At 39.5% G+C, this 13,785-nt stretch overlaps 1 protein-coding gene across 1 annotated transcript in view; it reads right to left on the bottom strand.

The window, feature by feature from the left end:
- HPGDS (hematopoietic prostaglandin D synthase) overlaps positions 1-13,785 on the bottom strand; it is a 30,559-nt gene that overhangs the window by 14,156 nt on the left and 2,618 nt on the right. The window contains exons 2-3 of the mRNA XM_049789985.1: positions 10,939-11,031; positions 3,160-3,269 (exon numbers count right to left, since the gene is read on the bottom strand). Of these exons, the coding sequence (XP_049645942.1) occupies positions 3,160-3,269; positions 10,939-11,031 (203 nt within the window). The remainder of the gene's footprint in view (positions 1-3,159; positions 3,270-10,938; positions 11,032-13,785) is intronic.

Raw genomic sequence — 13,785 nt, forward strand, 5'->3', positions numbered from 1 at the left:
CATAAAACCTTCAAATAGGAAATTGAGTGGATCTCTTTATATACTAAATATTAAATTCTGAGATTCTTGGCTCTTCTCTTTGCTTCTTATTTTGGGTTCCTGTGGTACTTTTTTCTACAGTAAGGGGGATAGTAATCTTGGGAAGAAGATTGAGGTCAATAAATCCTGTTCACTCCACAAGGAACATCAGTAAATTTTTCTTTTTTCTTTTTCTTACTTGGTGTTGGGGTCACATTTGCCAATGCTTGTGGGAGACGGAGCCTGATTCAAGCCATAAGTTTGCTTAGCCCCGAGCCAAAAAGAAACTCTGCAAATAAATTTAGCCCAGCACACAGAATCTGGCTTAAACCAGATTCCTTAACCTTTCCATGGAACCTGTTTTTGTAACTGCTCTCAAAAACGTAATTATAGATAGGTTTTTGTAAGGCTTAAACTGTAATCCCTATTGCTTGCACAAAAGAAAGATCTATTAAGGATTTGCTTCCCCTCCCCCCATCCTGCCAGGTTCCTCCTTATCCTTCCCGCCATCAAAATGTGTCTATGCTCCCATTGGTTAAAATCGTTGTACCTGTACAAATCTGATTGGTTTAAGTTTCAATCCTATGTTGCTGCTCCTCCCACTGAAGCAGGGCATAAAAGCCCTCCTCTCTCCTCAATAAACCTCTTGACTGGAACCCACCTTGAGCGCTTTATTAACTTCTGCAGCTTAATTTTCTAGGTGTTCACAAAAGAGCTTAACACTTGCGAATTATTTGTATTCGCCTTCTACCTTCTGTCCTGGTTGAGAGAAAGCTGCTGGCCGGAAATCTCTCCCTTAAAGGGCAGAAGCGGAGGCGGGTACAAATGCTCTAGAGTCAGGGATTACCTTTTTTTTTTTTTTATTGTTTTTCGGCCACACCCAGTGATGCTCAGGGGTTATTCCTGGCTATGTGCTCAGCAATCTCTCCTGGCTTGGGGGATCATATGGGACGCTGCGGGGGGGGGGGGGGGGTCAAACCATAGTCCTGGGCTAGCAGGGGCAAGGCAGACACCTTATGGCTTGTGCCACCGCTCCAATCCCAGGGATTATTTTTGATGAACTTAGAAAAATATACATGGTACCAGGTTTCTTAGCCTTCTCCTCTCCTAGATCTCTGGACCATGAACTTGTTTTTTGTTTGTTTGTTTGCTTTTGGACCACATGTGATAGTACTCAGGGGTTACTCTTAGATCTGTGCTCAGGAATCATTCCTAGTGGGTTTGGGCAACAATTTGGGATACTGGGGATCAAACTAGGGTCAGCCACATGCAAGACAAATGCACTCTCCACTGTGCTCTCTCTCCAGTCCCTGAACCCTACACCTTTAAGTTTCCTCATTCTTTACCATTTTACCCACTGTTATCATTTTAGCTTACTTCTTTACCACTTATCTCTCTAGCCTAAGGCAGATAGTTGTTTAAAAAAATACACCAAAATTAATCTTTGTAGGATGTGAGACCAATAGTGCTTGTCTTGAGCAAGTGAGTGTGCGCATGTGTGAGGGGATTAGCTCATGTGCGTACATGGCACACATTTGCACATACACACCCGTGCATGGGCCTTCCTCTAAACTTTCAGAACACTGCACCAGAGAAGCAGAGGGGGGAAAAAGGCAAAGGACAATCTCCAGGAGCCCGAAGCTCTTCAAAAATAGGCGCTGGGAGTGCAGTGACCAGAAGTCAAAGGTGAAGAGTGGCCAGGAATGCATTGCAGCTCTGTACAGTGACCAGGGTCAACAAGTCATACCCTGAAATTTAATATTGGCAGATGAGATCAGCAATCAAAATCAAATCATTTAAGAGAAAAGCAAAAGGTAAAAAAGACTTTATGGATAAAATATTAATGAAGGAAAAGTAATATAATATTCTGTAATCCACATCTCCGGTAATATTTGCATAGGCATACTAATGTAATTGTGGAGTTTTGATTGCTTTTCAGTTGTTCATTGTTTTATTTTCAGACTACACCTGGGAGTGCTCAGGGATACTTCTGGTTATGTGATTGGAATCTCTTCTGGTATTGTTCAGGGGACTCTATGGTGTTAAAATTCAAACTTGAACCTCCTATAACAAGGTTGTACTCAGCTTATTGTATTATCTCTCCACTTACATCATTTTGGATGACTTACTATGTACAAGATAAACTAGCTAATCAAGATGACAAGAGCTGGAGAGAGAGAGTACAGGGGCCCTGCCCTGATGGCCTTGTTGGTCTTGCATGAAAGCAACATTTGTTTGATTCCTGATATCACATATGGTTCCCTGAGCACTCTTTGGAGTGATCCATGAGCACAAACAATCCCCAAGAACCAGTGACTATGCCCCCAAGACCCAAATAAGTCAATATAAATAAATATAAACTAAGAATTTTGGAGTAACTAGCATAGTCCACAGAAGTTAATGAATCACTGTCATATATACATATCGCCAAGAAATATGTGTAAATCCTAAAGAAACAACACAAATGGCAAAAAATGGGGTAGTAGGTAAGGGGCAAGTGGTAGAACACTGGCCTAGATTGTGTGTATTTTTTTTTTTTTTTTTGGTTTTTGGGCCACACCCGGCAGTGCTCAAGGATTACTCCTGGTTGTCTGCTCAGAAATAGCTCCTGGCAGACATGGGAGACCATATGGGACACTGGGATTCGAACCAACCACCTTTGGTCCTAAATCGGCTACTTGCAAGGCAAATGCCGCTGTGCTATCTCTCCGGGCCCGTGTATTCTTGAGTATTGGTCACTTACTGCACATTCAAAATACATCTCCAGGAGTGTCTCCACCACACACAGAGATTCTGGGCAAAACCCACATAAGGAAAGACAAGAAAGATGAGAGAGATCATACAGTGGACAGAGTTGCTTGCCTTGCACATGTTTAACCCAGGTTTAATCCTAGCATCTCCAAGCACTACCAGAAATAATTCCTGAGTGCAGAGCTAGAAGTAACCCCCGAGCATCACCAGGATGACCTAAAAAAAAAAAAAGGCCAAAAACAGGGCAGCAAGTGGAGAAGAGCTCATTTGAAGAGGCAGAACCAGCATCCCTGTACTTTGTTTTACAGTTACTGTATCACTTGATATGACTTAAATAAAAGGGAACTTTCCAAATAAACAGCACAAATGAAAAAAAAACATATCACTTACTTTCACTTCTTGCTTTTTCTCTGCCCAAGGAAACCGAGACATGAAATCATCCAGTGTGTCCACAATTCCATCAACTTGACACTGTTCCAACTCTGTTTTTCCAGCCAAATCTGTGGGTTAGAGAACTTATTTTTATACCCTTGAATAAGCTCAATTTAATGTGCATACTTCAAAATTCGTTTACTTCTTAAATAGGCAATATTAATCAAGTTCAATAATTCAAAACAACATAAAACATTGCACTGCTCTTCTTTTTTTATTTTTTGTTTTTGGGCCACACCCAGTGATGCTCAAGGGGTACTTCTGGCTATGCACTCAGAAATCGCTCCTGGCTTGGGGCAACATATGGGATGCCGGGGATAGAACTCAGGTTGTCCTGGATCAGCCAGGAGCAAAGCAAATGTCCTAACTCTGTGCTGTAGCTCCAGTCCTGCACTGCTCTTCTAATGCAAATACATGCATAAAAGAATAAATAACAATATACCATTGAAGTACACTTATCCCACCCCCAAATTCTAGAGAGATTTCCTTCCACGTGTTTTAAAGACATCCTTTCTAGCGTCTTCTAAAGACCTCTTTGCTTGGTATGAGAATTAGCACAGGCACTTGATTTGCATGTAACAGAACCCAGTTGGGTCCAGGGCACATCATATGGTCTCTGAGTACTATTTAGAATGATCTCTAAACACAGAGCAAAAAGAAAGTCCTAAAAAAGACACTAGAACTAGATGTTCCTCCTCCTTAAAAAAAAATCCAAAAGAAAAAAGAAACACATTTCATCACACACACACACACACACACACACACACACACACACACACACACACACACACACACAAACTGAGATGAAGAGGTAGGGCACTTGTCTTGCTCAGGGTTCTGTCCCTGGAGCCTCATATGATCCCCTGGCTCCTGCCAAGAGTTTTCCCTGAGTGAAAATTAGGAATTTGATTACTGTCAGATGTGGCATTAAAACCCAAAACAGAAAAATAAATTCTGATTATGTTAAGTGTTTACTAGATTATGATCTCATTTAGCAATATATCCATATATTATTCTTCTAAAATTAATATAATGTATTTCTATTACACCACAATTTGAAAAAACATATCTACATTACTTAAGGAATGCCATCTTTACTTTGGCTTTTTCCAAACAGATCCCAGCCTATTTTTTCTAAATATTTTTATTTTTATTTTTATTTATTTTTAATATAATTTTTATTTTAATCATAGTGGCCTACATATTATTGACAATAATATTTTAGGTACATATTAACATAAAATCAGGGGAATTCCCATCACCAAATTGTCCTCCCCCCACCTCTGTTCCCGTCCTACCTCCCATATCCTCTTCCCTCACCCACGGGGCTGCCAGAATAAGTGGTCCCCTCTGTGCCTAGCTAACTACTTAGTGGTCCTACACCTGTTTGGTCTTGGTACCTCCGTTATTTCCCGCTCCAGTTGGGAGGTGGGACTAGATAGTTCCTGTTATGTGGTTTTGTTTGAAGAAGAGAAAAGTAATAAACTGGGGAAAAAATCAAATATGCTGAAAATGGGCTGAGTCCTTCTGGAAACTCTCATCCTAGTTTTGAGAGACAAAGGAGAAAAAGGCGGTGGAACACCACAACAGTACAAAAAGAAGTGTCAAATAAAACATCCAGTGAACACTCCAGCAATAAAGATAAGCACCACATAAAGGTACATTTTATCTTTTTTTTTTTTTTTTTTTTTTTTTTGGCTTTTGGCTTTTGGCTTTTGGGCCACACCCGGCGGTGCTTAGGGGTTACTCCTGGCTGTCTGCTCAGAAATAGCTCCTGGCAGGCACGGGGGACCATATGGGACTCCGGGATTCGAACCAACCACCTTGGGTCCTGGATTGGCTGCTTGCAAGGCAAACGCCGCTGTGCTATCTCTCCAGCCCACATTTTATCTTGAGATAAAAAAAAACATGGCAGAGCACATAAGGAAGAAAAGAAAAGAAGAAAAAAAATAAATATGAACGGAGACAACAACTTCAATAACCTCACCAAAACAAATAAATCAGCAAAAACTAGATAATAAATAAAAAAAATATGCTTTTTGCCATTTTTTTTCTTTTTTCTTCCCTCCTGCACAGGCACAGTAAATATTAGGGTCTTCCATACACTACGAAAGCACCAAGAAGAGAGTAAATGAACCTGAAAGGAGTCTATAGTTAATCCCATGACAATATACTTCAAGGGTGGAGAAACCCTGTTTCTCTTAGGCCAAGGGAATTCCTTTTCGAATGACCCCAATATTTCTATTTCTTAACCCTGCAACGTTGAAGAATTTCTTCCATTTTTTTTCACTGTGTGGTTAGGCAAGATTTTCTTAAAGTGAGTTTCACAGACCATGTTTTTTGTTTTATTAATAGTTTTTTACTGAAGCAATATTGCATTATAATATAAGTATGAAGTGGGAGACACAATGAGCTCAATCCGTGATGCTCTTCTCTCTCTCTCTCTCTCTCTCTCTCTCTCTCTCTCTCTCTCTCTCTCTCTCCCCCCTTTATTTTCCTTTGGTTTTTGGGTCACACCTGGCAGTGCTCGGGGGTTATTCCTGACTCTACCCTCAGAAATCACTCCTGGCAGGCTCGGGGACCATATGGGATGCTGGGATATGAACCACCATCCTTCTGCATGCAAGGCAAATGCCCTACCTCCATGCTATCTCTCCTGTCCCTGCTCTTCTCTTCAACTCTCCCCTTTGTTCTGTTTCACTTCCCCCCTTCCTTTTGGCTACCACTACTTGGTCTTATAGTCCAAATAGTTGCTTTTGTTTCATGTTTAATCTGTATTTTGTTCATTCACTTTATTTTTTTCCTCCATATGAGTAAAATCATATGTTTGGAGCATTTGTCTTTCTAATCTGACTCATTTCATGAACACAAAAACCCTTTTGTATCCCCCCATGTTTTTGCAAATGGCAGGATTTTATCTAAAAAGAAACAACTGAATAGTATTTCCCTGCACACAGATATACAATGCAATGTGTATTGAATTATATGTATATGTACACACTGGATTGTCCCTTTTGGTTTGGTTCTTGGGCCACATTCAGTTGTGCTTAAGGGGACATGCTTGGTGTATCATGTCATGCTATGGATCCAGTCTGGCTTCTTGAATTCAAAACCTCCATTCTGTCTCTTGGGCTCTGTCCCTAGGACCATTGACATGTTATTTCTCATGTTATTTCCATTCATTTTTAGCAACTAGAAATAAAGCCAACTGCATTGCTCAGAATGCAAATTCCAGAAGCCACAGAGACAGTATACTGGGTAAGGCGCTTGTCTTGCATGTGGTGACCTGGGTTTGATCCCTAGCATCCCAGATGGTCTACTGAGCCACTTCAGGAGTAATATTTTTTCAAAGGAACAATTGAATTCCCACTGTCTAGGGTTACTAATAAAAAGAGCAACCTGAAGGGCTCAGGGGCTGGAAGTGCTTTCCCAGTCAGCTGCTAGTTCTCAGGCCTCCTACAAGAGATGGACTATACGAAGAGCTTTGCGAGTGAGGAGATCTCCAGTGAGAATGTGTGTGCTGGTTTAGAAGTAACCCTGCACAAGTCTCACATGTGCCATCCTTATTGAGGTATTCATTGAGGAGATTTTATAAGGATAAACACAAGAACACAAATCCTCAGGCTCTACTCTGCCTACTGAACCACAGCCTGTGAGGGTAGACTGCAATCTGTGATTTACTAATCCTCCACACCATAACTTCCCAGAGAAAAACCGGGACTTTCTCTTCTTTGATCAATAGAAAGTGCTTGCAAAAAAAAATTTAAAAAGTGCTTGCAGTTACACCCAAGATACTTGCTAGTGTCTTTCCAGTATCCCAACAAGATATAATCTCCCACTCTAAGAAGCTCTGGATGATCCTCATCTATAGACAGTATTTGAGAAATTCGAGGTGTCTTTTAGGCTCAGTGCAAATGGTAGTTTACTTGGAAGGAAATTTCCAGAGTGAGAAGCAATTGCTATCTCTTCTAAACTCACAAAGATTTCCTTTTGGGAAGCTTGTATTCATCTGAATTTTTGTTGTTGCTGCTGTCTGTTGTTGTTTTTTTTTTTTTTGGCCACACCCAGTAATGCTCAGAATTCGCTCCTAGCATGGGGGACCACATGGGACGCCGGGGATCGAACTGTGGTACATCCTGGGTCAGCCTCATGCAAGACAAATGCCCTACTGCTGCGCTATTGTGCCAGCCCCCAACTGAATATTTTTTTAACATTTTATTAAATGGACATTAAGAAAACAACCTCATTCACATTAGTGCCACACAAACTCAAATATCTTGGAGTCAACTTGACTAAAGATGTGAAGGAGCTATACAAAGAAAACTATAAAACCTGCTCCAAGAAATAAAAGAGGACATGTGGAAATGGAAACACATACCCTGCTCATGGATTGGCAGGGTTAATATCATTAAAATGGCAAGACTCCCCAAAGCATTATACAGATTTAATGTGATCCCTCTAAAGATACCCATGACATTTTTCAAAGAAGTGGATCAAACACTTCTAAAATTCATTTGGAACAATAAACACTCTAAAATAGCTTAAGCAATCTTTGGAAAAAGGAATATGGGAGCCGGAGAGATAGCATGGAGGTAAGGCATTTGCCTTTCATGCAGAAAGATGGTGGTTAGAATAACTGCATCCCATATGGTCTCTTGTGCCTACCAGGGGCTATTTTGAGCATAGATCCAGGAGTAGCCCCTGAGCACTGCAGGGTGTGACCCAAAAACAAAACAAAAAAAAGGAATATGGGAGGCATTGCTTTCCCTAATTTTAAACTGTACTACTAAGCAATAGTTATCAAAATAACATGGTATTGGAATAAAGACAGACCCTCAGATCAGTGGAATAGGCTTGAGTACTCAGAGAATGCTCCCCAGACATACAATCATCTAGTTTTTGATAAGGGAGCAAGAAATCCTAAATGGAGCAAGGAAAGCCTCTTCAACAAGTGGTGTAGGCACAACTGATTAGCCACTTGCAAAAAGGCGAACTCAAACTCCCAGCTAACACCATACACAAAGGTCAAATTCAAATAGATTAAAGACCTTGATCTCAGACCTGAAACCATAAGGTATATAGAACAACATGTAGGTAAAACACTCCATGACATTGAGACTAAAGGCATCTTTAAGAAGGAAACAGCACTCTCCAAACAAGTGGAAGCAGAGATAAACAGATGGGAATATAGTAAGCTGAGAAGCTTCTGGACCTCAAAGGAAATAGTGCCCAGGATACAAGAGCCACCCACTGAGTGGGAGAAACTATTCACCCAATACCCAACAGATAGGAAGCTAATATCTAAAATATACAAGGCACTGACAGAACTTTACAAGAAAAAAAACATCTATCCCATCAAAAATGGGGAGAAGAAATGATCAGACACTTTGCCAAAGAAGAAATACAAATGGCCAAAAGGCACATGAAAAAATGCTCCACATCACTAATCATCAGGGAGATGCAAATCAAAATAACTATGAGGTACCACCTCATGCCATAGATATTGGCACACATCACAAAGAATGAGAACAAGCAGTGTTGGCGGGGATGTGAAGAGAAAGAAACTTTTTTTTGTTTGTTTGTTTTGGTTTTTTGGGTCACACCCTGCATTGCTCAGGGGTTACTCCTGGCTCTACGCTCAGAATATCGCTCCTGGCAGGCTCGGGGGACCATATGGGACGCCAGGATTTGAACCGATGACCTGCATGAAAGGCAAATGCCTTACCCTCCATGCTATCTCTCTGCCCCGAGACAGAAACTCTTATCCACTGCTGGTGGGAATGCCGTCTAGTTCAACCTTTATGGAAAGCAATATGGAGATTCCTCAAAAAACCAGAAATTGAACTCGCATACGATCCAGCTATACCGCTCCTAGGGATATACCCTAGGAACACAAAAATACAATTCAAAAATCCCTTCTTCACGCCTATATTCATTGCAGCACTATTTACAATAGCCAGACTCTGGAAACAACCAAGATGCCCTTCAACAGATGAATGGCTATAGAAACTGTGGCATATATACACAATGGAATATTATGCAGCCATCAGGAGAGATGAAGCCATAAAATTTTCCTATATATGGATGTGCATGGAATCTATTATGCTCAGTGAAATAAATCAGAGGGTGAGAGATAGATGCAGAATAGCCTCCCTCATCTATTGGTTTTAAAAAAAATAAAAGAAATATTTACAATTCTTTTTTTTTTTTTTTTTTTTGGTTTTTGGGCCACACCTGTTTGACGATCAGGGGTTACTCCTGGCTATGTGCTCAGAAATAGCTCCTGGCTTGGGGGACCATATGGGATATAGGGGGATCGAACCGCGGTCTGTCCTATGCTAGCGCTTGCAAGGCACACACCTTACCTCTAGCGCCACCTTCCTGGCCCCATATTTACAATTCTTAGAGGCAAAAGAGAGGAGGGCTGGAAGGTTCAGCTTCAACATAAAGCTCACCAACAAGAGTGATGAGTACATTTAGAGAAATAACTACACTGAGAACTATATATGAGGGAAGTAGAAAGCCTACCTTGAGTGCAGGTGGGGGTGGGGTGGGGAGGAGGGAGATTTGGGACATTGGTGATGGGAATGTTGCACTGGTGAAGGGGGGTGTTCTTTACATGACTGAATTCCAACTAAAATCGTATTTGTAATCAAGGTGTTTAAATAAAAATATTAATTTAAAAAACCTTTTATAAAAATGTTTTTTAAAAAATTAAAAAAAAATTTTTTAAAAACTTGTATTCTTAGCAGACACATTTGAACATGCATAGTCATGGCCAGAGCCATTGTTAAACAAGGCTAGGAGTCTGAGAATAAGTCTACGCATGCATGAATCAAGAATCACACGGCTGGGGAGATAGCATGAAGGTAAGACATTTGTCTTACGTGCAGGACGGTGGTTCAAAACCTGGCATCTCATCTGGTCCTCCAAGCCTGCCAAGAGTGATCTCTGAGCCAGGAGTAACCCTGAGTGCTGCTGGGTGTGACCCAAATCCAAAATAAAATAAAAACAAAAACAAGAAGAATCATAGGACTTCATTTCCTGTTGTTGGCCTGCCAGAAAACGCTAATATTGCATTGGGGGCTGTCAGCCTTAAGTGATTGGTGCTTCTCCCCAGGACCATGATCCCACCTGCTTTTCCTTTTGTCATTTGTCTTCAAGTAAATGCCATTAGATTTAAAAATTCAATTGTGCCCCCTCTTGGGGGGAGGGATGTGTTTCGGCCACATTCAACTGCTCATGGCTCTGTGCTCAGGATCACACTGGCAAGGTTCAAGGGACCATGCATAGTGTCAGGCATCTAACCCAGTCTGGGTACATGCAAGACAAGTGGCCTGCCTACTCTCTTTGTCTCTTTGGCTCATTTTATTTTTATTTGGTGTGTCTAAAGTAAAAGGATAGCAAATGCATGATTTAATAGTTAGGAATTTCAGCCTTTCATCTGTTAATCTTTTTGTTTAATTTATGATATGCATACCATTCAGTTAGTCTAATAGTTCAGTTAGATTCTGATAAGGAATTGGGGTAAACTTGTATAGAGAAGAAGAAACAGTAAGATCTGTAAGCACAGACCCCCAAAGTATGCACTAACTCTGAAAATCTATTTGCTCAGAACTCGGGGCCACAAGGCCAGCCCCCACAGTGCTCAGAAAGTGGTGTCAGTGTTGCAAAGATTTAGACTATGGTGAAGGTAGCAGTTGTGTGTATTGAGTCATAATATCTGAAAAACCTTACCTGTGTTTTTGGTCAAATATCTTGCTATGGCGAGGCTCTGGTGAAGAGCGAGTCCATCAACTTCCAAAATGGGGATTTTGCCAAATGGAAGATCTTCGAAAAATAAGTACACCAAAGAATCAACTTCCTTAATAGAAACTAGTCATGATATTGGCTTATATTTTTTAACTAATAATTGCTGGAACAAAGCATAGTTTTAAAATCCAATAAAATTAGAAAATATAGAGTTGTTGATTATTTATTATTGATAAATTTCTGTTTTGTTTTGTTGGGGTCACACCCACCGCACTCAGGGGCTACTCCTGGCTCTATGCTCAGAAATCACTCCTGGCAGGCTTGGGGGATCATATGGGATGCCGGGATTCAAACCACCATCCTTCTGCATGCAAGGCAAATGCCTATCTCCATGCTATCTCTCTATTATTGATTAATTTTATTAGAGGTACTTTCTATTGAAATCGTTACATTGCATAAATTAAACAATTTGCTAAAAACATGCTCTAGAATGGGAAAATTAGATTTAAAACCCATGTTTACAGTGATATATATATATATAAAGTAGCATAGTTTCTCATACTTGCATTTACTTATTACTCAAAATTAAACAGATTTTTTAAGTTTTACTAATTTCTGTGATCTCATTAAGTATCATAATATTATTTAAAACTATATTAAAAGGATATAAAAATTAACCATTAAATAATGATAAAGAATTTAACTAAGGACCAAAGCAATAATACAGATTAGGGCATTTGCCTTGCATAAAGCAGATTCAGATTTGATCTCTGAGTCATTACCAGGAGTAAACCATGAGCACTGCCAGGTGTGGCCCCAAAACAAAACAAAAAGAGGTTAGCTAAATTTTCATTTACTTGTAAAGTAAGTATGTTTGCACAAATATAATATGGAAGACTCAAGATAGATTTTAAATGAAAAATATTCCCTGATTATAGAAAAAAGCCTACATTGAAAATCATTAAAGTAATCCTAACACGTAAGTCATTTTACTATTTTATTATTTTTTTGCCCCATCTCCATCAAACCCATCACTCACACAGGATGATTTTACTATTTTAATTGCCTTTCTGCATATGCTAGAAGAGAAAATTATCATGTATATATTGCTTAGTAAGTCACTTTTATTCATATAAAATCTTCTAAACCATGAAATCTGAATTTTTTAAACAACCAAATAACCACAATTTTTCAACAAATATTTAAGTTTTGGGAAGATGAACAAGAATTAATTACCATTTGTAATCTCTTGAATATACACTATAATCAGTCCTCACTGAAGATATTACTAGGTTTCTGGGAACTGTGACAGTAAACAAAATATCAAGAAAATAAGTCCTTACATATTGGGATTCATTTAAAATTGCCCAGAGTTAAGTTTTTCTCCTGAGTTTTATACCCAGTGGAGTTAGAAGAAACAATAGCATCTGAGGAACTGCTGTAACAGAATGAACTTTTATTTCTTCAATTGTACTTTCCTATCTATGTTCTAGATGAACTATAACTCCCACAGGAATAAAGGCATCTTTGAATATTCCCCTAATTCATGTGCCAAGAATATTCTAGGTGTCTGAGATACTTCAATGAACAAAATAAAATCCCAAATAAAATTGCTATGAATTGGGCTGCCTTCTTTCAAGACATGGAAGTGAATCTCTATCACAGTCACCTATCGATCAGCTCCGTTTTTCAGTTGCCTGCTGCCACCAATCCTTGAACCCTTGTGGGGAATCTCTGAAGTGATTTGGCTTTCCATGTCTTCTCCTACCATTACTTCTTACCATACTTCTAAGTAACCTTATTATTCTGTGAGTGATCGCAAGCATCTGAAAGTTTATCCTCTTATATTTTATTTCTTTGTTCTTATGAGCAGTTGTCATTTTAAAAATATTTCAGCACTACAAAAGTAGTGATAAAATTAAACATATACACTGTGTCCTCTACCAATTTGATGGGAAGAACATTTTGCATTTTTCACACTAGGTGATTTTACTCTCCAATTTTTACTACAATTCACCGTGTACACAGCAGAGGGGCTATCATTTAGGTAGGATATGAAATATTTGAGAGAATTCCCAAAACTTGGCAGATGAGACTCTAAGATCTCATTTTCCCCTAATGTCAAAAGACTCCAAATAGTTAATCATAAAACGTAGTATTTTCCAGATTCAATTGCAGGACCAATGACATGTGACTAAGTTCTTGGCAAATGGCAGTAAGTAGAAGCAATACAAGTCCTTTTTAAATGAAATTATATGAGATACAGTTAAAGAGTTATTGCTAGTTAACTTTCAATCATACAGTGTTCCAATACCCTATCCTTCCCCAGAATTTATTTATTTTATTTTTTTATTTTATTTTTATTTTTTCTTTTCTTTTATTTCAGAAGTTAACCTTCTGCTGTTCCCTCCAACCCGCCTCTGTGGCACACACTTCTTTCTGTCTGTCTCTCCCTCTTTTTCTCTCTCACTCTGTCTTTCTCTTTCCCTAGTAATTGTAATGCAAATACTTTATTACAAGTAATAAAGTAGTAATTAGTTGTAACACATGTACTTTATTGCCTTCTTATGTTCTGGGAGCTGGGCCATACCCAGCAGTGCTCAAGGATTATTTATTCCTGGCTCTGTGCTCAAGAATTACTCTCGGTGGTGCTCGGGGAACAATATAGGATGCAGGAGGATCGGACCCGGGTCAGCCATGTGCAAGGTAAGAACCCTACCTGCTGTGCTATTGCTTCGGCTCCAGGAGACTTATTTTGATCTGTCATCCTGGTAGCCGTCTAAGGTAGAGTGAGGAAAGGAGTATCCTCAAGGCATGAAGCAGAACTACAGT

This window comes from Suncus etruscus, chromosome 16 (assembly GCF_024139225.1).
Source record: "Suncus etruscus isolate mSunEtr1 chromosome 16, mSunEtr1.pri.cur, whole genome shotgun sequence".
NCBI lineage: Eukaryota > Metazoa > Chordata > Mammalia > Eulipotyphla > Soricidae > Suncus > Suncus etruscus.